This window comes from Eptatretus burgeri, chromosome 7, assembly GCF_056783735.1.
Source record: "Eptatretus burgeri isolate ZD-2024b chromosome 7, Ebu_testis_v1, whole genome shotgun sequence".
NCBI classification, from domain to species: Eukaryota; Metazoa; Chordata; class Myxini; order Myxiniformes; family Myxinidae; genus Eptatretus; species Eptatretus burgeri.
The window spans coordinates 102,028,232-102,051,324 of record NC_140967.1 but is presented as its reverse complement, the minus strand read 5'-3'; the positions used below and the strand labels follow the sequence as shown (position 1 = coordinate 102,051,324).

The following is a 23,093-nucleotide window of genomic DNA, read 5'->3' as shown; positions in this document are numbered from 1 at the left end:
TTAATTCTTCCACTTTTTCTCAGAGATTTCCTTACTTGTTTGATCATCTGTTGAAAGGTGTCCGTGCAACACCCCACCCGTCCCTCACTGCTTTATGTTTCGCATCTTCAAAAACAAACATTCATTCAATCATTCATTCATTTAATCATTCAATCATTAATTCATTCATTCATCTGTACTAATTATATTAATGTCGATCCGTCTGCCTGTGTGTTACATAAACACTCGTACACCTCTGGATGGATTTGAACCAAATTTGTCACAGAGGTTAAAGGTTGTACCTGGCAGGTTAAAGGTTATCGGCTCCTTCGACCTGACAATTTCAACCCCGGGGAAAAATGATGGGGTTCTTCTTCCTCGCTGTAGCAGTTGGTTTGAATGGCGCCACCTTTGGTGGTGTAGACTGTCGTGTAATCGAACCACCAAGTCGATGAGATCACATCCGGCCGATCGGTGGATACAAAACGTAAACAGTTCAACCCGGTGGAGGGATGCGCTCTTCCGAGTGCCGTTCTAGTACATTCCACAGAATATATCATTTTATTCTTCACCGACTCATGAACTCAGGCGCTTGAGGCTGCCGAGCTCGTTTACTTGGCTGGGGTTGCTGATCCTCGAGTGATCACCACTCCGTTTTCTAATCGCGTTTTGTACGGTATGTAACGACCATGACGGTATAGTTCGTGGCTGAACCTTCCGCGTTTGTCTTCGAATGTTCATTATATTTTCCACCACTCACGCTACCATTAGGACCATTATTTATGAAATGAATACAGAGACGATAATGAGGAAAATAATCTATCGAAGGAATTCGAATGTTAAAAAAAAAAAATACAAAAAATTGTCACAACTGTTTCACTGAGGCAGCACACTCGCAATATATCTGCTCATGATATTACGCAACTCCATTTGCCGATTTCTGGGTTATTTTTTATTTTTTATTTTTACTTTATAAGTGAATCATGATAACAATATGAGGAGAATTCGGATCAGGAAGGAAGTCACGTGCTGCATCGATGCGGGGGCGATTGGTTGCCATGGTAACACCTCAACGTAGCCAGGCTTCAGGTTTGCTTTTATTTTCATGCTCAACGCAATTTTGTGCATCGAAATAAGTATCCTTATAGATATGTAGGACCATGTGCATTAACTTTACCCCTGTGTCATAAATAATTGTTTGGTGGAAATATCTCGTGTTACAAGGCTTGATAATTGTACACCCTTTATTTAATTTACCCTTTATAATTTCATTTTAATGCCTCCGGCACCCTGGAGTCAGTCAGTCAGTCAGTCAGTCAGTCAGTCAGTCCGTCTGGATTTTCGTTTACACGATAACTCAAGAAGCAAATTGTAGAATTTCATCAAACTTGGTAAAAAGGTAAAGTAAGACAGGTCAATTAAGTGATTAGATTTTGGGCCAGATGTGATAAAGGTCACAGGTCAAAGGTCAAGGTCAAACTCTGAAATTTTACTGTTTACGCCCTAACTCAAGAAATATCGGACAGAATTTCATTAAGCTTGGTACAAAGGTAAAGTTAGACAGGGAAATTAAGTGATTAGATTTTGGGACAGATGTGATAAAGGTCAAGGGTCAAATATGTCAATGCTCAAGTGTTTGTGCAGGAGAGCGGAGGCATACCCGTCGACTGCGCGCAGTCAAATTACTCTAGTTATAATACTGATGTTCGGTTTACCTGGGTTAGCATGAGCGCCTTGAGTTGAGGTGTACACGCTCTTCTCTGAGCTGTCGAACCATCCTGGTGTGTCGCAAGCAGGGCGAGGCATCAATGTGTGTGCCGATCATCAGATGGACGTAAAGCCGAGTGTTCGTAATATATATATATATATATATATATATATATATATATATATATATATATATATATATATATATATATATATATATATATATATATATATTAGACATCAAAACTCCCATGGTGTCGTTTACGAGAGTAGGCGAGTTATCCCCGGCAACATGAACAAATTGCAAATTCCTGGTTTATTCACTCAGTCGAGTACCCTGCATCAGAGTGGCGACCCGGGGTTGTATTGGTGTGGTGCCGGGTTCGGTGGCGAGGAACGACCATGAGACGGAGCAGTCGTGCCGTCTCCCACCGAACACCGGAATTAAAAGGTCGTCACCCCGGATAACTCCGGAGTCGACGGGTCGCTTAAAGGACCGTGGTCAACAATATTTCGATGGCGTGAGGTAGGGTCCACTTGTCTAATTCCAATTTACCAAAGTACTCACGCCGTCTCGCTACCGGGGAAGCCACACCCTCGGCCGACTTTGTCCGAACCGAGTCGCTGTTACAAACTCGGGTCCAGGGTAATCGAGTGGGAATTACCAAAGCCGCGCCGGTTCAAATGACAACTAACGGCACAAACGGCCTCACTATCTCTCAAGCCCGAACCATGCTAGGCCAATGAAAGAAACGACAGGCAACGAACTGGAACATTTTACAGGGGTTTATTTACAATAATCGGGAAGGGGGAGACAGAGCAGACTTAATCACGAATATGCAGGCAATGTACAGTGAACAAAAACACTGAACAATTTCTACTTATAGGATGGTGCCATAACACACACACACACACACACACACACACACACACACACACACACACACACACACACACACACACACACACACACACACACACACACACACACACACACACACACACACACACACCAAAAGAAAATGGACCCCACCGGGTCTTTATTCGGTCCTCCAGCCGAGGAGGATAGTTCAGCTGGGGGGACAGAGTCTAGCCGGGTACCTGTCCGCTTCGTGCGGTTACACCAACTCCAACCCACCATGGTGGGACTCTAACCCACGACCCGGAATCCAACGAGCCCACGATCCTGGCTGCCACGAACACCACCACCACGAGGAACCACAGACCAAGACCGCAGATGACCACTGCAGACCAAAGGTCCAAATTGCAAAGAGCCCAGACGACAACGACTACTGGTGACGACAGCTCGCCACCTTTCTTATCCTCCCACCCCCCCCACCCCGTGGGTCGAGGGAACCGCTCTGAGGTAACTCGCCTCCGGATTGATTCGGTGGGGGAAAATGGTGGCCATCCATGATTGGAGGAGGTCCGGTGGGAGGGGCAACGACCACCCCCCACCTTGCATGTCTGAGAACCCATACGGAACAACCAGGGGAGCATCTTATTCTCCATCCACCCTTGTAGCGGGGAAGGGGGTTCTCAGGTCGGCTGTTGTGCCGGCCGCTGTCGATTGGACGAGCTCACGGTGGGCGGAGGGAACCTCACCCCTGTATGTGACATGTTGCATGTGGGCGATGGATGGCGATGGTGCGAGAACGAAGGATTGATTGAAAATGTTTTAAAAAACCTGACTATAAAAGAAATCCGCAGTGCACACATGAAATTTACCCATTAGACAGAAGGATGGGACCCTAACTATAAACACATACTTATCAAAATAACTGAATTGCAGGGACTCTGTAGTCTGGGAGCCAAGCTGTGTACGAGGCTGTTTTAGGGTTGGACCTTACAGCCTCTGCTATAAAATTTTACACCCCCAGGATGTTTAGATATATGTTTGCAGTTCATGAAAACCAATGTTGGCAATTCATAAGCTCTTGCGCAAAATTTTGGCTGACGTTTTTGTTTGAGGAAGATTTGAAAAATTTGATAAAACAGCAATTGTCAATAAAATTTCTAAAAAAATTAAAAAATCACATTCATTAAAAATATATGTGAACTAAATGTAAGAATTCAATCAGTGCATTGTAAAATGACAAAAAAAATTGCCTTTGTGGAAGTAAACCTCGTAAAAGTACATAATTTTGTGAAAAATGCCTTAAAAAATAATGGTTTTTGAAGATGGCCTTTAGAACTTTTCTTATCATAGGCAGATGCTGCATTAGAATACTAATTTCTCTTAATGTGATATGAACATGGTATCCATGGCTAATTAAAATAGCAAATTTGAGTGAGTTCTATCAATTTTTAAAGAGAAAATTAACATTTTTGTCAACAAAAGTTACCCCTACCCCCAAAATCCTCTTACTCTATTGAACACAGTTCGGTTAAGGTTTGCTGGATCCAGGTTGGGTACTTCACAGTTCACTCTTCCAAAGGAAAATTCAATGGTGTTTGGAGTGACATGGCCCTGGAGCAGACATACAACAATGAAGGGAAGACATCTCTGTTCAAAGGCATATCTCAGGCACCAGCTGCTCGAGATAAATATGTGAAGACAGCACCATTTCTCACAGCTGTATCAGAGAACATAAAGTCTATGGCTATTCTAGGCCAACAGGAATCTACTCATCATGGAGAAACACATAAGCAGGCAACAGAAGAACATATGCATGTTGAGGAGATCAAGAAAGTGATATGCCAGCAGATGATAAACCCATTCCAGTGTAACAACCAAGTGGTTCTGCTCAATAGAGCAACTAGTGAGAAGGCTGCTTCAAAAGACTTGGTCCATGCTCAAGCTAAGGGCATGGAAGCCATTATGAAAGCAGAAGAGGTGGTCTCTATTAAGATTGAACCACTGAAGCTGGTAACTTTCTCCTCACAGAAGAAATCAAAACCATCAAGGAAACAGAGTTTAATCAGGATCTATCAAGATGAGACTGCAGCTACACGTGTGCTGTGTTTCTATCGAGATGCCGACCCAGTCACAAGACAGATTGCATTTTCCCATGAGTGGACAGACTATCCATCATCCCTGTTTGAGGTTGATCCACGCTTAGCACAGGGGTTTGTAATGCGCAAAGGCAACAAGTCTGATTTCGTGGCAGTGCTAATTGCTGAAGCTGAGCAGGATGTTGTTTTACAGCTGCCATCATTACCACAGAGTGACCTATACACAGTTTATCTGGTAGACACAATGGCATTTGTAAATAAATACCAAAAAATGGGTGCGAAAACATTTGGTGAACTTCCCCAGCTGTATCTTCGCAAGCTCCTGCAGTTGAAACCTGAAATGTGCAACTGTGTCAACATCATTGGTGATCAGTATGATTTTGATGATACCCATACTTTGAAGGGTGATGAGCAGCAGAGGAGAAACCAGACAGACCAGGCAAGACAATTCTCACCATCCAAGAGTCTAGAAATTCCGGACTGGAATTTACTCATGAAGAATCCAAGAAATAAAGGAAATCTTCAGAACTTCATTGGCACTTCCCTTTGTGAGAGTCCTGAAGCTATTCCGGATGGAGTGACCATCATTCTTGGTGGTATGATGGAAAACAAAGGTCACACTCTTTCCATCACATCGGCATCAAGTTCAGTTCTGGACTTACCTTGTGAAGAACATGAAGAGGCAGACACAAGGATTATTGCTCATCTTGCGTATTGTGTGGAATATCTTGAACACCATCGAGCTGTTGTGCATGCAACAGATACACACATAATTATGCTGTGTATATATCACTTCTGCTGCTTGAACACATTGCAAGAACTCTGGATACAACAGCAGAATCAATACCTACCTATTCATGAGCTGGTAGAAGTGTTGAGCAAGAAGTACCAGAAAGATCCTCTTGATGTCGCAGCTACACTTCTGTGCACATATGTGTTGTGTTGATGTGACACAGTGAGCTACCCATTCAGAAGGGGAAAAAGAAGAGCGGCACAGGTTTCTCTGGGACTGATAGGAAACCTTCCCCACCTTGTTGATTTTGGGAGAGATAGTGAAATGGCAGCAACAGAATGTGTCATTGATGAGGCCAGAGTATACTGGACTGCTCTGTATGGCCAAAAAGGGTTCAGCTGTTTGGATACCCTCAGGCAGCATATGTTTGTCTCTTCAAAATTAGACCTTAGGTCACTGCCAGCAACAGAAGATGCGTTTTACTTCTACTGGCTGTTGTGTGCAAATGGCTGTCAGATTCATAACAGTATCCCCAGCCAGGGGAAATTACCTTGACAACCTCAAATGCTGAATGGAGTGAGGAAGATAAACAAACAACAAGAAAGATGTTGAGCAGAGCACGATACTTGCGAAACCAACGTGTGGCCCTAAATGGAGTTCTTTCATCCCCTCTTCCTGTGCAGGCTGGAGTTCCTCAAGGTGGCGTTCTGGGCCCTGTTCTTTTTCTGGTTTTCATCAATGATCTCTCGGACTCTCTGGAAAATCCTCTATTTCTCTTTGCTGACGACTCCACCCTCTGCCGTACCATCTGTCATCCCTCAGACCGGCAAGCAGCAGCTTCTTCGCTCACTGCAGATCTGGATAAAATCACAAACTGGTCCAACACGTGGAACATGTCTTTCAATCCAGACAAATCTCACACTCTCACTATGTCTCTTCGAAAGGACCGTTTACAAACCCCCCCATCCACTTTCTCAACAATCCTCTGGAAGAAGTCTTTTCTTTCAAGCTTCGAGGTCTCACTATCTGCCATGACCTTTCCTGGGAAAGTCACATTTCCAACCTCGCCTCAAAAGCCAGTCGCCGACTGGGAATCCTCCGTCGTGCTAAGTCCTTCCTCGGCCCTCTTGAGCTCCTGACCACTTACAAAGCTTTTGTCCGTAGCCTGATGGAGTACTGCTCTCCCCTCTGGGCTGGTGCTCCTGCCTCCCACCTTCCTCGGCTTCACGCTGTCGAAACCAGGGCATTTAAGATCATCGGCATCTCCCACAATGAAGCTGAGTCTTTGGGCCTCTCACTCAATCACCGCAGGTTGGTCGGTGGTCTTTCTGTCTTCTACCGACTCCTCTCCAGCCTTGCCCCCCCTGCTCTCTCTGCGATTTGTCCCCACCACATTTCCACAGGGCGCTCAAGGTCCGCCAACAACCCCCTTCTGGTAAAACTACCAAAATCACGAATCACTGCTCATCTTCACTCTTTCATTCCTCTTTTTTCCCGCCTTTGGAATAAACTTCCTCACTCTATTCTTTCCCATTCTTCCCTCCAGGCTTTCAAAACAGCTGTTCACCACCACCTCTTATCCTCCCCCATCCAAATCCTTGATCTCTTCTACCCCCGATAATCCACCCAAGCCCACTTCCTTCATTTCTCCTGCTTTCCTTCCTGAAAGTCCCTGAAACGTCCATCTTCTCTTCGCCATGTTCCCCGTCCCATCCCCATCCCTCTCCCTTCCACAGTTCACCTAATGTGTCTGTTCCCCACTGTTTTGTCCCTTCCACTCCCGCCCCTCTTGTCTCATGCCTCCTTGCTGTGAGTTGTGTGTTAGCTCTCATACGAGCCTCGACCAAGGTATACAAAAAAAAAAAAACATTCCATTAAACAAATTTGACCTTAAAAATAATTGGTGGTCGAATTAAATGACCAAATTTGCAAATCATCTTCAAATTTCAAGTCAATCAGAAGAAAACTGATGATTTTAGAAATTTGGCCTCTGTCGACTTTTTGGCCTATGTTGACCACAAAAGTAATTGGTGGTTGGATTCAGTGACCTGATATCCAAATCCTGTTTAAATGTGGTCAATCAGATGAAAATTGAGGATTTTGGAAATCTCACCTGAGTCATTGACCTTTGGCCAATGTTGAACTCAACAATAAATTGGTGGTTGAATTCAATGAACAAATATGCAAGTTCTCTTCAAATTTCACGTGAATCGGATGAAAATTGACGATTTTAGAAACCCGGCCTATGTTGACCTTTTGGCCCATTGTTGACCACAAACAGGATTGGTGGTTGAATTTAGTGTCGTGATATGCAGATCCTGTTTAAATTTCTAGTCAATCACATGAAAATTGAGGATTTTAGGAATTTGACAAAGTTTTTGGCCGCAAAAAACAATCGGCTTCTTGCTTATGACGAACTCGACCACATGGTGAAGTTTTGTGAATATCGGTTTAAAATTGTGACCTGTAGGCGATTGACAAACAAACAGACAGACACTAGAGCCCATATCTCTGCCAGATGGAACAGTTTACATTTTGTATCCCACTGATGGGTCGGATCTGAATCCAGACCTTAACCAAAATCGAATCTGCTTGTTCTTGTCATCTCACCAACTCGTCCACCAAGTTTTGTCATAACTCGTCCACAAGTTTTTGAGATGTCGTGCTCAACATAGTTTTTGGCTCCATCTCTCAATGGTGAACAATCACTTAAAAAAATTGTCGTATCTGGATCCAGATTCAAATTTTCATCAAAATCAAATAATTTAGTCCTTGTCACGCACCCAACACGTCCACCAAGTTTCGTCCGTATTCGTCAACAACTTTTTGAGATATCGTGCAACATCGTTTTTCGCCCCATCCTCTCAATGGTGAACAATCACTTAAGGAATGAAAAAAATTCTCGCATCCGGATTCAGATCCAGGTCGTCAGCAAAATCTAATCGATTCGTTCTTGTCACACACCCATTCTGTTCGCCAAGTTTCGTCGGCATCCGTCCATAAATTTGAGATATTGTGCTCGCACACAAACAGAGGTGAAAAAAATATCCTCCGTATGGTGGAGGTAAATATGCCCAATCAGTCTTTCACAAATTCCCCAATGGACAATGGTTTCCCTCTCTTGACTATTGTTTCAGCTATCAAAAGACTGATCTTGTTTGCTGCCTGAAAACTCTGGTTTGCTGCTTCGAAGAAGGATTGTTGCCCAATCATCGAGTTGACTCGATCGGTGTTAACCCGTAAGGCTGTCAAATTTGCTTGCTTGTTTAATGGAATAATGTCACTTGATATTTTATTCCTTGAAAACTGCGATCGTCTTTTGACACCTCAGACACAATATGGCTCCATTGTGTTTGATAACCAAAAAAAATTGTCGGTTCAAGATCCTTTGTAGACTCAACATTCAGTCTCAAGTCTCCTTTTCTTCTTTGTAATCATGGGAGTCACCATATTTGCTTCCTTCTGCCAGCGAGGGTGAATGAAGATTATGTTTTCACCAATGTTTGTCTGTCTTTGAGCAGGATATCTCAAAAAGTTATGGACGGATTCAGACGAAACTTGGTGGACAGGTTGGGTGTGTAATAAGGTTGAGTTCATTAGATTTTGGTGAAGATCCAGATCAGGATCTGGAGACGAGAAATTTTTAAGTGATTCTTTACCGTTGAGAGACAGGGCCTAAAACAATACATGTATACCACGGTATCTCAAAAAACTTGTGGACGGATTTGGATGAAACTTGGTGGACAGGTTGGGTGTGTGACAACGACAAATTGATTCGATTTTGGTGAAGATCGGAATCCTGATCTGGATACAAGAATTATTTGATTTTTTAAAGTGATTCTTCACCATTGAGAGACAGGGTGAAAAACGATATACAGTAAAGCATGATATTTCAAAAATGTATTGGGCCCAATATGTTCTCGTGGATCAGGCATTATGTGGCGGAGGTATGCGCTTTACCGAATGCCCTTCTAGTTTCCCATGGAAACAAGGGGGTTAGTTTCCTGGGCTTTGAGAATATATATAGAGGTAGGTGGGCAGCAGCCAAAATGAAATACATCACAATTGAAATAAACACTTAAAATCAACATAAAATAAAAGACAAATGGTCCGGATGCAGATCCGGCCTCTCAGTGGGATACAAAACGTAAACTGTTCAGCCTAGCAGAGGTATGTGCTCGACCCAGTGCTGTTCTAGTTAGATATGCATCGCTTGCATGTCGAGTTCGATGATGTCTCCCTCTCTCAATGTCTGTGTCTGAAATAATCAACCCCTTTGACCACATATTTACTGTTTTTTCCCTCTGCAATCTGTCTTTTATGTCTCTTCAAAGTACTTGCTAGGCCTTGCGGCAGTAGCTTTGGAGGGGGAATGCTATAGCCACGGCCCATCGTTTTAGAATATCGAGGTGAAGGATTGTGGAGGGTCACTCCGTCTCCAGACTGGGCTCCGGCCCAATAGTAAGTGACAAGGGAGGGCGAAGCATGTCAAGGCTCGAGGTGGATGCTAGAGACATTAAAAGTGTGCAGCAATGGGGATTGGAGGAGTTTCCCGAGCCAAATGCCATCTTATGCTACATGATTTTTCCAGGCTGTCCTGCTGCAATTTTTGCAAGCAACAGTTGATGGACCCTTTTGATTTGGAGTGCTGTTCTGCACAACTACTACAATGAGACTTGGCACAGCCTAGTAGTGCTTTCGCTCAGCTCAGCTTGTGACACAAGGGGTGGCCGATGTCATTGTCGAGTATTTTGTCCGTATGTGTGGGCTTGCGGTATACTGTTGTTTTGGAGGGGGAATGAGTTTATTTGGCTGTCGGGTTTTTCTGGAAAGTAAAACATCTAAGAATGTCAGTGAACCTTCTTTTTCAACATGACAAGTGAATTGGAGCTCAGGTGACTTCGAGATCATGAATGAACAAATTACAAATTCCTGCCCCAACCTATAAAGGCATTGCATCAGCGGCACAGCTGTGCCCCCAGCCAACGATACTACCCTGCAGCCTTGTGCTGCATACAAACGAAGACAACCTCCTTGGAAAGGGAATTGATTCAAGTGAATCCCAAGGTTGGTCTGACATACTGTCTTCTCTGAGAGTTCTTTTTTTAAATTGGATGCAGGTGATGCAAGCGTAAACCACTGAAGGCAGCAGGTTTACAGATTAACAGAGGACCAAAGGGGAATGGAGATCAACAGATACATCACATGTGAGTGGATGAGTAACAGAAAGGGAAAGAAAAGGGATGAGTACAATGAGCGTAGTTGAGAGCAGGGTGGGTATGGGTAAAAGCATGAGGTGATGATGGGCAGAATGATTGAAATACTGGAGTGAGGTATACGAGAGGACAGAAACTGAGTCAGTTCTGGAGACGAAATAGTAGAGGGATAAAGCAATGGAAGTGAAGGTTCAGCTGAGAATTGTTGAGGATAACCAGGTATGGAGTTCTGGATTAACGAATGCGACCTGGCTGGGTTCGGGGAGGAAGGAGCAATGAAAGGTCAGGAGGAGTAAGGCCAGAAGTGAAGGGAGGGAAACCTGAAAGCCCACTATAACCTGCCTGGAGTGTGCCAGAAGCAGACCTTGGGACACGGCTTTGCTGAGAAATGCCAATAACACGAAGAGCTTTGCACTCGATTGCCTGCAAGGTAGCAATGGGGAAGCAGTAGCATCAGCCCATAGTTGGGACCCATACACCATAATACTTGGGATGAAGACCTTGCACACTTATGATATATGAAGCTGCTTGGAATTGACTTAGCTCTGTGGAGAATACTGAGATGTTGGCTATCCTTTGAAGTCAATTTGGAGATGTGACATACTCAAGGTCAGGTCAGGTCAGGTATGGGAGCATGCGCCGGAGCAGCGCGTTGCTGCATCCATTTTCCGCCGGGACTCCAAGGGTCTCCGTCTGGCCATCCCCCAGGCAGATGTTTGGCCTGTCCCCATCTCCTTGAGATGCTGATCAACCTGCTGCAACCACGAGGCACGTCCTCAGCCCATTGGCCTCCTCCACTCACGAGACTCCCTCGCTGAGAGAATCTGGTGAGCAGGATCAGCATCAGGAAAATGAGCCATATATCCATACAGCTGCAGCTTATGCTCACGGACTATGCAGGTAACAAATCTCATTTGAGTCTCTCTCAGCAACCATTCGTTGGACACAACGTCCGACCAACGATCGCCAAGGATTCTCGGAAGAGACCTGGTACCAAAGAAATTAAGTCGTCTTCTCAGATCTCTGGTCAGAGTCCAAGTCTCACATCCATAGAGCAAGATTGGAAGCACCAAGGACCTGAAGATTCAGACTTACCTCCTGTACAGGTACTGACAGCACCACACCCCATGATCCACTGAATCCATGACTCCCCAGGCCCGACCCAGATGTCTGCTGACCTCTGGCTCACAGCCAGCAGAGACATGAATATCACTGCCTCGGTAAGTGAATCTCTCTGTGACCTCAACATCCTCACCACAAAGAGGTACAGGCAAGATAGCAGCATCCAAGATGTCATTGAAAGCCTGAATCTTAGTTTTGACCCAGGAACACGTAATCCCAGCCACTCCGACTCCTCATTCAGCACCTCGAGGGCCCCCAAAAGGATATCTCGTGTCTCCTCAAAGATGACTGCATCATCTGCGAAATCAAGGTCAGAGATCAGAGATCCCAAATGATGCACAGCAGCTTGATCTCTCCGACTTCCTCTCCAGAATCCAGTCCATCCAAGCACTGAAAAGTGTGGGGGCCAGTGCACACCCCTGACAAACTCCAGTAACAACTGGAAATAAGTTAGAGATGGTACCACCACATCTCACAGCACTCTCAGTACCAGAGTACAGTTCAGACATCAGATCGATCAGTTTTGGTGGCACTCCACGAAGACCAAGAATCCTCCAGAGGGCATCCCGATTCACTGAATCGAACGCTTTACAGAGATCAACATGGGCTGCAAGCAGCCCATGCTGAAACTCTCTTCTGCGTTTGAGGACTCGAAGAGCAAGGATACGGTCAATCATTGACCTCTTTGGTGTAAAGCCTGACTGCTCTGGACGCTCGTGCACAAGCAGATGGTGGCGAACCCCATCAATAATCATCCGAGCAAAGACCTTGCCCGGCACCGAGAGCAGCATCACCCCTCGATAGTTGTTGCAGTCCTTTCCATAATCAAGGCATGGCACAAATCTGCCTTGGTTGAACCTCGAGGCTCCAGGGCCTGCACCTCTTCCGGTGGTTTATTACTGGGCTTTGAAGCTCCAAGGACTGTACCTCTTCCACTGCTTAATTGAAGAATTAAACTTTCAGTTCGTCTTTAGCTCTCAAGTTTTGGAGATAATGGAGATGTCCTTTATAATATAGGTTTGATGTAAACATTTATGAATTTTGCTTCTGTTTTTCTGTCTTTTACCTTTTTAAATAACCGGAATGTTTCTTATTCCATTGATGGAGGACACCGGCCTGCTGTGTGTCAACAGCTCAAGATGCTGGTACCGGTATTTTCCCTAAGGCTCAGCCACAAGATTAAACCGGGCACAGTGACTGTTGGCTGCTATGATGGGAAACATCCCTGTTTGACTGCAGGCACGCAGGCAGGAAAGGTGAGTTGCAGCAAATGCCACAAACCTTCACTTGCATTTCAATGTGAATTAAGTGAATCATGCTTTATTCAACCTGCTCTGCGGCTTGAGTGTCGGGGACTCTTTCACACGTATGACCTGGCCAAGTTTGTGACAGAGGTGATAAAGAAAGAATGATAAAATGACAAGCTAATAACAAAGTCCTAAAGATGCAATAAACATGCTTTCATCAATAAGTCCACAGTCCAGAATAAAGCATTAATTTGCATAATAAGAGGTATAACCAATTTAAAGACCCACTAGCCGAAGACCATAGTTCCATGAGGGAAGCAAATGCATGGTAAAAGTGCTTACACAGTCATTCCTCAACGACAGGGAATTAAAGCTAAAAGCTCTAGTACCTCAAGCAGGATTCCATTTACGAACTTATCACAGTAAAGATGAGGCTCTTATAGAATGTTTCGAGTTTGAAGGAGATCAAAAAGGCCACGTAGGTACCTTACAGGGTCACAAGCCTAAATCACGGATAAGATGGAGCGATTATTCATGCATGAATGAAGTGTGATTGTGCGAGAGCAAAGGTAGAGGTCGCAATGTTGAGTTAACTAGGTTCGTACGGGTCCTTAAAACCCATAAAAGTCCAACATTTCTGAGTTGAACAATTTAACTACTTAAATTTCAGGAAAATGTTAAAAAGTCAATAAAAATCAGATTTTCCTGTTATTTGGTGAATGGTGTTTCATTTTCCTCGCACTAGTTTTCTAAACAAGGACAAATGTGTCCAAGAGCCGCGTCCTAAAGGTTTTGTCTTCACCAGAAGAAGAAGAACAAGAAGAGGAAGAAGAAAAAAAACAACAAAAAAAAAACAACAAGAACTTCCTATATTTCATCACGTGCCTTGATTAAGCCAATAGCGAGACCTGTCATAGTGTATTTACGAAATAAATAGTGTATTTACGAAATTACAGTACATTCAATGGAATAATCTTTAAATAGTAACGTGAACTTTTCGAAACTTTAAAGCAAATGTCCGAATATATTTAAAAGTTCATGATAGACGCTCTCAAAAGGAACCCTCAATTCGAGAATGTGTACAGGTGTTTAGTATTTAAGGAGATCCGGATCCTGTATATAAAAGAGCCGAGTCCTAAAGGTTTTGTCTTTTCCAGAAGAAGAAGAAGAAGAACAACGCCGAGCTCTCTTAGAGCCACGTTTGCTACGCGAGACGTGGCTAAAAATGATATTCTATTGGAATTTCTATTTACCCTCAATTTACCTCTGGAATTTCTAGGATGTGGTCCTTAAAAAGTGGTTATTTTAGCCCTTAAAAGTCCTCAAAAAGTCCTTAAAAAAGACATCTCAAAATAAGTGGGAACCCTGGAAGGAAATGGACATCAAAGACCAAGCGTAGGACAGCATGATGGATGGACAGGAGACAGTTTGGCATGACGTTTAGTCGAGGCGTCTATGCGTTTCTTACCAGCCTCGTCAAAGTGGTTAGTTTTATCTTGACCTTGTCAAGTATTTGTTGGCTCATCAAGGACAAATCAGGATCAAGATAGAATCCAAGATATTTGTGCAAAGAAACATGTTCGACTCACAGTTATTTGTTACGGTTGTGTATATCAGTCCATCAGCTGATGTGAATGTTGCTGCTGTGAAAATTTACGACATCATTCAATATTTAGAAACTGGTTTGCCTGAGGCTGTGATGTTAGTTATGGGGGATTTATTTTGTATGGCAAATAAATGGAAGGTTGTACTAATGAAAGGTCATTGATCAAATGACAGGTTTGAATGGTATAGTTGAAAAGGTCAAAGATCTAAAATGGGTCGAAAGGGTCGGAATTGTCTGGAGGGGTCAAACGGCTCTTAAAACGTCCAAAAAGGGTTTAAAGATCAAAGGGGTCTAAAGGGTATTGAAAGGTGTGAAAGATGTACTGTAAAGGCCTAAAGGTCTAAAAGGGATTAAAGGGGTCTTTCGTGTCTTAGGGGTTCTAAAAAGTCAAATGGGGTTCATAAGTCTTAGGGTTCTAAAGGGTCTAACATGGTCTAAAGGGTCTTCGGGGTCAAAAGGATCTCACAGGGTATAAAGGGTCTGTTGGGTCTAAGGATTCCATGGGGGTTTATATGGTCTAAACTAAAGGGTCTGAGGGTTCAAAATGGTCTTGAGGGTCTAAACGGTTTTAGGGGTCTTGAGGGTCTTCGGGCTCTTGTGTCTACTTGGGTTCTAAAGGGTCTTAGGGGTATATAGGGGTCAAAGGATGTAAATGTCTAACGGCATCGAAAGAGTCCAATGGACCCAAATGTAATGCCCCTCCTCTGGTGAGGATAATAGAAAAATTGGTTGCTTGCAGTCAAAAGAATAGGTCGATAGGATTGAACAGACATTTTGATTCGGGAATGCTAAGGAAATGTGCAACGGTTTGAAGAAAATGCCAGGTCACGTCAAGGTCTCATCAAGTGTTAATTCTTGCCAATGATTTTAATAAATTCTTTGTTCGATTTGACAAATATTTTACACGAGTTAGGGATAATTTATTGGGACACATGAGAGACTGCAAGGAAAGAGGAAGTGATTGAACTTGGTCATTATGTCGTTGAAATATCTTGAAAGAATGTTAAATCTGGGAAGGCTGCTGGCCCAAATGACCTGTCTGGATGTATTTTTAAAGAATGTTAACTTATCATTCTCATCATCATCCATTCTCATGGAATTTATCATTCTCATCATCATCCATTCTCACGGAATTTATCATTCTCATCGTCATCCATTCTCATGGAGTTTATCATTCTCATCGTCATCCATTGTCATGGTATTTATCATTCTCATCATCATCCATTTTCATGAAATTTATCATTCCCATCATCATCCATTGTCATGGTATTTATCATTCCCATCATCATCCATTGTCATGGAATTTATCATTCAGATCAACATCCATTGTCATGGAATTTATCATTCCCACCATCATCCATTGTCATGGTGTTTGTCATTCCCACCATCATCACCCATTGTCATGGAATTTATCATTCAGATCGTCATCCATTGTCATGGAATTTATCATTCTCCTCATCATCCATTCTCATGGAATTTATCATTCTCATCATCATCCATTGTCATGGTATTTATCATTCCCATCATCATCCATTGTCACGGAATTTATCATTCCCATCATCATCCATTGTCATGGAATTTATCATTCCCATCATCATCCATTCTCACAGTATTTATCATTCTCATCATCATCCATTGTCATGGTATTTATCATTATCATCATCATCCATTGTCATGATAATTATCATTCTCATCATCATCCATTGTCATGGTATTTATCATTATCATCATCATCCATTGTCATGATAATTATCATTCTCATCATCATCCATTGTCATGGTATTTATCATTCCCATCATCATCCATTGTCACGGTATTTATCATTATCATCATCATCCATTGTCATGATAATTATCATTCTCATCATCATCCATTGTCATGGTATTTATCATTCCCATCATCATCCATTGTCATGGAAGTTATCATTCTCATAATCATCCATTCTTGTGAAATTTATCATTCTCACCATCGGCATCTCTCACTGTATTTCGATATTCAGCTCTGAGGCACCAAAATACAAGACTTGCCTTTCTGGAATCTTTGGTCTCATTGTGATGCCTCACTGTTGCACAGTAACATTGGTCAACTAAAAACAAAAACCAAAAGAACTAACATTTGTTGCTCAGGTGTTCATCCACAATCCACACGTGCGATCTCGCAGTACCGTTCCCAGACGAGCTGGACAGGACACGGACATGACGCTGCTGAACGTGAACGAGGCCGTGTGCAGTGTTGCAGCAGGACAATTGCAGCCCTCTGTGGGTCGTGATGTCTTGCTTCTTGGAACCTCGTGCAGCCTCCGTGCCTATGATGTGCACAACAACTCGGATCTCTTTTACAAGGATGTATGTCTCTCAGTTTTGTCTCAACACCGTTTATCCTCATTCCCGTTTTAGCATTACAACTTGGTTTGTGGATTCCGTTTCTATCTTCGTTTTGTTGCGCAAAGTGTTATGCTGTCCCATTTGTGTGCATGTGCATCTGGCTGTCCGAGTATTGTGTGCGTTAGATTGTTGCGGCGTGTGCGCGTCGGGCCCTCAGAGAAGTGTGCGCGTCGGGCTGGCTGAGTCGTGTGTGAGTTGGGTTGTTTGCTGCACGTGTGTCTCCTCTATGAATTGTGTTTATGGGTACCTGATGGAGCGAACACTGTAGTTGTTGGTCATCTTGGCTCCATTGAGTGTCCCTTGGCTGTCGTTGGTGGAAATTGTGCCCTCCAAGGCTTTGATCATCATGGAAATGATCTCTTCTGGACGGTAAGCATCAAGATCGCATCCTCATTTCTTTACCAATACCAAAGATTGCATCATCATTTGTGTACTCATTGTTTACCTTAGCATGAATTGATCAATGTGGAAGCGTTTTTTGAACGAAGGTTGTCTTTGTAGGTTACGGGCGATAGCGTCCATTCTCTGGCACTGTGTGACTTCACTGGAGATGGCGCAAATGAAGTAAATCGCACGTCATAGCATCTCTATCAAGCACCGTTTAGCATTTTACACCCACAGACTACTTGTTTACTTCTACTGAAAACCATGACACTGTTGCATTACAGCTGCTGGTTGGTTCAGATGATTTTGACATCAGAGTGTTCAAAGAAGATGAAATAATTACCGAGATGACTGAAACGGAGGTGTGTTGTGTTCCTTCTCCACAATCAACCATTGCAATGTTCCCACTCTTGATGCAAAGTAAAAGCTTGTAACTGTGTCTGTTTTCACCTCAGTCCAGCGCTTGTGGTGCAGATGAATTCTGAGGGTTGTAGGCTCGAATCCTAGCACCGTACAGGCCACGTCATAGGGGTTACATTATTTTAAAATGTCATGCAACTTTTTAAAATTGTACAACCATGTAATGTTCACCAGTTACACCGTTTTAAAATGTACGCTAAAGGATAATGTGTTTAGCTGGTCCTTGTTTTGTTGCCTAGGCAATCACAGCCCTTTGCAGGCTGCAGGGCAGCACTTTTGCCTACTCTCTCGCCAATGGTACTGTGGGTGTGTACAACAGGACTGCACGGTTGTGGCGCATCAAGGTTTGTATCTCGTATTCCGTCTTGCCTCATCTTGTATTCGAAATATCAGATAACAATCTGTAGTTGAGATAATCCATGTGAACAAAAGGCCTGGAAAACTGCAGGTTGGAGAAATGCAAAAGCATGGTGAAGAGTGACCTTACCCACATCAGTGATGATCAGAATGGTTACTTGGATATTACGATCTATTCTGGACACCTTCATTCTTCTGAGATGCCATTTGAGATCTGAGTGCACATGGCATGTCAGGTCAGGTCAAGTCAGGTATGGAGCATGCGCCAGAGCAGCGCATCGCTGTGTCCACTTTCCACCGGTACTCCAGGGGTCTCCGTCTGGCCATCCCCCAGTCAGATGCCTGGCCCGTCCCCATCTCCTTGAGTAGGCCGTGGGCAGTTCCTATGAAAAGGCCCTTAAAACACTTTTCATTCCGAGGAAGGGGTGCGAGGTGAACTTTGGGCTGCTTGTAGACACGTGTATGGTGGACATTAGGACAAAAGTTCTCCACGAGATCTTCACCCAATAAGGCACAGTGAGCTGTCGAAGTTGGTCGCCAGGGTGTGAAAAGTGGCATTTTGGCGTTTTTTCCCATTTTGCCGATCGTATATCTCGGCGAATATACATCTCCCAAGCCTCAACTCTACGGGGGCGTCAGACACAACAACATAGCTCACGAATCAGGAGTATCGACCATGTAAACACTTTATTGTCAAGATAATGAAAACTGCAACAAGGTGCATCATTCAGAAAAAAGCGATTTTTGAGGAATTCCTTCATTTTTACGATCCTGTATCTACCTCCAATACCGACCGAGATGTCTGAAATGACTGAAGACCACAGAACGTACAACTATCTTCCACTTTAGGAAATATCGTGGTCCTGGGGTGGCCAATGTGGAAAATATAAACAATGCAAATCGTTACTTTTAGCCCGAGCGCGATCAAATCTTTTTATTATCACTAATTATCTCGATATTGACAAGGCTTCATCTTCCACATCGACTGACCTAGAGATTTGAAACTGCGCGTACGGATACAACCACCTGCTTACTTAACATTAATGGATTATCGCCATCATACTCTGACAGTAATTAGGCACTTCGACAGTAATTAGGCACTTCGTCATTGAAAGACGGATAACATTCTCGTCTTATACACTTTCTGTGCAAACAGAAATGGAAATGTGACCAGCGAAGCTGTTAACTAACCTACACCACATTCTGCTAAGGGAAGACTACACAGAATCATCTTCACAAAATTACTAATTAATTCTTAATTTTCTTCCTATGACTGATTAAGCCATGTATCACAATCTGTCAATCTCACTGAAACACAAATGGAAATTCACACATCGGTGGGAAACCAAATCAAAAATTATCAATATCTCGCAATGGCAAGGTGGAACCTTATTGGTCCTCGGGATTTGTTTACTGAACCTTAAGTGAATGGATAATGAACCTTATATAATGAACCTTATTTGTCACAGAGACAATAGCTGCAACATCAAGGCAATGCGTTACTGAAATGCCATGCCACGACTAGATTATTACTGGAAGGACTAGGAAGATGGATGTTGACGAAAAGCTGTGGTATGTGACATTAGTTCTGAATAATTAGATTCATTACTGAATCCGTGCATTAGTTATTTTCATTTAACCGTCATCAGCATCATCATCATCATCGGTGTCGTCGTCCTGTTCATTCCCCCCTTTGAATAATTCTTCGGTCAGTATTTTCAAACTATTCTCACAATTCCGACACTTGCATATATCTGTGCAGAACAAGGTAGAGGAGTGACACGAACACTGTCCTGTTTTGCAGTTTGACATTTTACAGGCGTAGTTGACTACCTGCAAGATCATTTCTGGGGCAGGGTCCTGTGTCATCCACAGTATTGACATGCCTCGAGAAACCTGCGGGAATGGAATTAGCAGACTGCTGGATCTGTAGTTCAGCTATGCTGGTCTCATAACGGACAACAGTTTCCCGTGATGCACAATGACCAAATTTGTTCATCACGTTCAGTAACTGGGATGACCCTGTCAAATGACGAATGGTCATACCTAAACACAGAGACTTGGGTGTTTGGTTTTTACCTTTGGATGCAAGCAGGATAATGTCCTGGCCGAGTGAAAATATTTTCAGCTCTACATCCTCGGGTAAGCAGACAAAATCTTCAATGGCTGGTTCATCACTAGCCCCAACAACCCAAGCTAAGAAGTTCTATAAAGCTACTTGGACGAAGCCCTTGACTGCAGATAGACCAAGATCAGATGCCAAAGGTGGTCAAGGGCACAACAGTCCAGGAGATTCATTCACTTCTGCCTTGAGAAACATACCTGCATTATAAATAATGCGGACAATATCAGCATCAATCTCCCGACCTGATATGGGCACTGCATTGCTCTGACGGGTTGGTCGGCTGGATGAAGGACCTGCAGATGAAGGACCTGCATCAGTGCCAATGTCACAGTCATTCACTTCAGCAGCACTTGTCTCAGATTCACTACTGTCTGATGATCCTGATGCACACTGACTGGCCACTGTTTTTGCTGTAAAAGTGTCTGAAAACACCAGCAGTGATATATTCCGTCGTGGTGGTTGATGAAAAATCAGTTGTGGGAATGTCTGCATCAGTAGGGATTTCATGCGATCATTCCTGGAAAGGATAAAATATAAATTCACATCATGACTTGCAACTTTACACTTTGCAGTAAAATGGCAGCATGAGCAAGCATACACACTCAAACTACACTCACCTCATATTTGACAATTTTCATTTTCACCATTTTTGTGAATGTATCCACAAGTTTTGTCAGTCTGAATACATCTCCATTGTTGATGATTCTTGTCTGTGTCACATCTTGGCACAATATTCTGTAAGCTTCTGCATATAAGGTGCTGTGAGAAAAGTAAAAGTGATTCATCTGTCAGTTTGAATAAATAAGGTCCCACAGGAAGAAATGAGAAGGAATTATTTCGCACAACTGAAGTGATATGTAGTCATACCTTTCACTTGGAGATGTACCGACTGCTGGCCCTCTGTCCTTGCTGAGAAATCTTGTGTATTGTACAAAACATAATTTATGGTAACCGACTTCTGCAGCAACACAATCAGATCTCCGAGTGTGGACCAATACACTTTCATCTTTTTTCAGCTTGGCAGCTTCAATCAGATGTCCTGAAATATAATTTGAGGACTTAAGATGTGGGAATAATATTAATTATTCTTAAACAAAGCCAGAATGGCAAATCAAATTGATCAAATTTGATTTAGCTCATAACAAATAGCTAGGTACGTACCTGCTGTGAGTGTTTCAGCTTTAACTGGTTTATCACGATTTGGCCCGTGGACTCGGTTAAGATAACGTTACTCTTTCTTGTAAATGATGCAAATACGTGGGAGGATATGGCCTTGTGAAGAGATTGGCAATGCCGATGTTGATCGCAGACTCTTCTTTGGTGATGACAGCACACCAGGCTTTTGAACAGAAGCATCTACTGCAGATACTTCAGTAGCTCCCTCAAAAGCGTGCAAGCATCGTTTCTTACTCGCAAGCCGTCTCTTTTTATCGGTGAACCGTCTGGAGCACGTCGGAAGGAAACCAGCACTCGGTGGAATATTGGTGAAGCCAATGCCAGCATGACTGTGATAACGTGAGCGGGCGATGCCATCCCTTTCCCCGGGTAAATCTAGCCATTCTCCCAACCACTCGCGATATTTACCCCATCTAACCTCAGTAAATGGACATACATTCTGTTCTTGAACCGATGACAGATGCAAAACACACCATGAAGGCGACTGACTTCTCCTGGGATTTTGCTCGGGACATCACCAAGTTCAGGCTGACGTAGAAGCTGCCATGACAGTACAAGTAGTACCCGTGTTTACAAAAATACGCCTGCTGATTGGTTGCAGCTGATATTGCTTCGCCAGCTGGCCGACTTCTCGGCCAACGTACGCAGTTAATCGCCGATTACACTTTGAAAAATAGTGCGTGTAACTTCTAATTAATGCTCAGACTTGGGCGTTGTTCACATGGAGAACTTTTTACATGTGACAGCAAATATCATTTAGACCATATTGTGAGTGAAAATAAGTCGCACCCTTTTCACGGAACGAAACGAAACGATAGCGGCGGACAGCCCACGGCCTAGAGATGCCAATCAACCTGCTGCAACCACAAAGCATGTGGTCGGCCCATTGGCCTCCTCCACTCACGAGACTCCCTCGCTGAGAGAATCTGGTGAACAGGATCAGCGTCAGGCAAACGAGCCATATGTCCATACAGCCGCAGCTGACGCTCACGGACTATGCACGTAACAAATCTCATTTGAGTCTCTCTCAGCAACTGCTTGTTTGACACAAAGTCCGACCAGCGATGGCCAAGGATTCTCCGAAGAGACCTGATACCAAAGGAATTAAGTCTCCGTCTCAGATCCCTGGTCAGAGTCCAAGTCTCCCATCCATAGAGCAAGACTGGAGGCACCAAGGACCTGAAGACTCGGACTTTCATCCTCCTGCACAGGTACCGGCAGCTCCACACTCCAAGTGAATCCATGACTCCCCAGGCCCGACCCAGACGTCTATTGACCTCTGACTCAGCCATCAGAGACATGAACATCACTACCAAGGTAAGTGAATCTCTCCACGACCTCAACATCCTCACCACAAACAGGCACAAAAATGACACGTCCTGCACCACATTCCTCCATTTGGTCCTGCACCATCATGCATGCATCAACTCTCACATTTCCAGATTCTTATTTTGCTGCGTAGTGGATCCTGTGTCGTGAAACCCGGGCCTGTCTGGAAGGAGTGTCTTGTCTTCCTGAGTCAGTTGGCTAGCTACTTGTTGTCTTGCTGGCTGTTACAGTTATAACTGTAATTTCAATGAAGAGAGATTGATATGTCAACAACAGTCCTTATTATACTACATTCTGCTTTCTACAGTATCTGAGGGGGAGGGGTTAGGGATTGGGGGTTGTTCTGGGGAGCA

The 23,093-nt window shown here is 43.6% G+C and overlaps 1 protein-coding gene and 1 pseudogene across 3 annotated transcripts in view; one reads left to right on the top strand and one right to left on the bottom strand.

Annotated features, from left to right (window-relative positions):
* Positions 1 to 635: 635 nt before the first annotated feature.
* The window catches only part of BBS2 (Bardet-Biedl syndrome 2), a 63,378-nt gene continuing 40,920 nt past the window's right edge, over positions 636 to 23,093 (top strand). Inside the window, exons 1-7 of one of the 3 annotated variants that reach the window (XM_085889955.1) lie at positions 636 to 655; positions 12,846 to 12,968; positions 16,692 to 16,913; positions 17,196 to 17,318; positions 17,451 to 17,513; positions 17,618 to 17,695; positions 17,993 to 18,097. In XM_085889955.1, the coding sequence (XP_085746081.1) occupies positions 12,852 to 12,968; positions 16,692 to 16,913; positions 17,196 to 17,318; positions 17,451 to 17,513; positions 17,618 to 17,695; positions 17,993 to 18,097 (708 nt within the window). In that variant the 5' untranslated portion in view covers positions 636 to 655; positions 12,846 to 12,851. Of the gene's footprint in view, positions 656 to 887; positions 1,069 to 12,845; positions 12,969 to 16,691; positions 16,914 to 17,195; positions 17,319 to 17,450; positions 17,514 to 17,617; positions 17,696 to 17,992; positions 18,098 to 23,093 lie in introns of those variants that run through there. The other 2 variants (XM_085889956.1, XM_085889954.1) reach the window with 2 other exon arrangements.
* On the bottom strand, positions 21,000 to 22,167 carry LOC147023937 (uncharacterized; annotated as a pseudogene).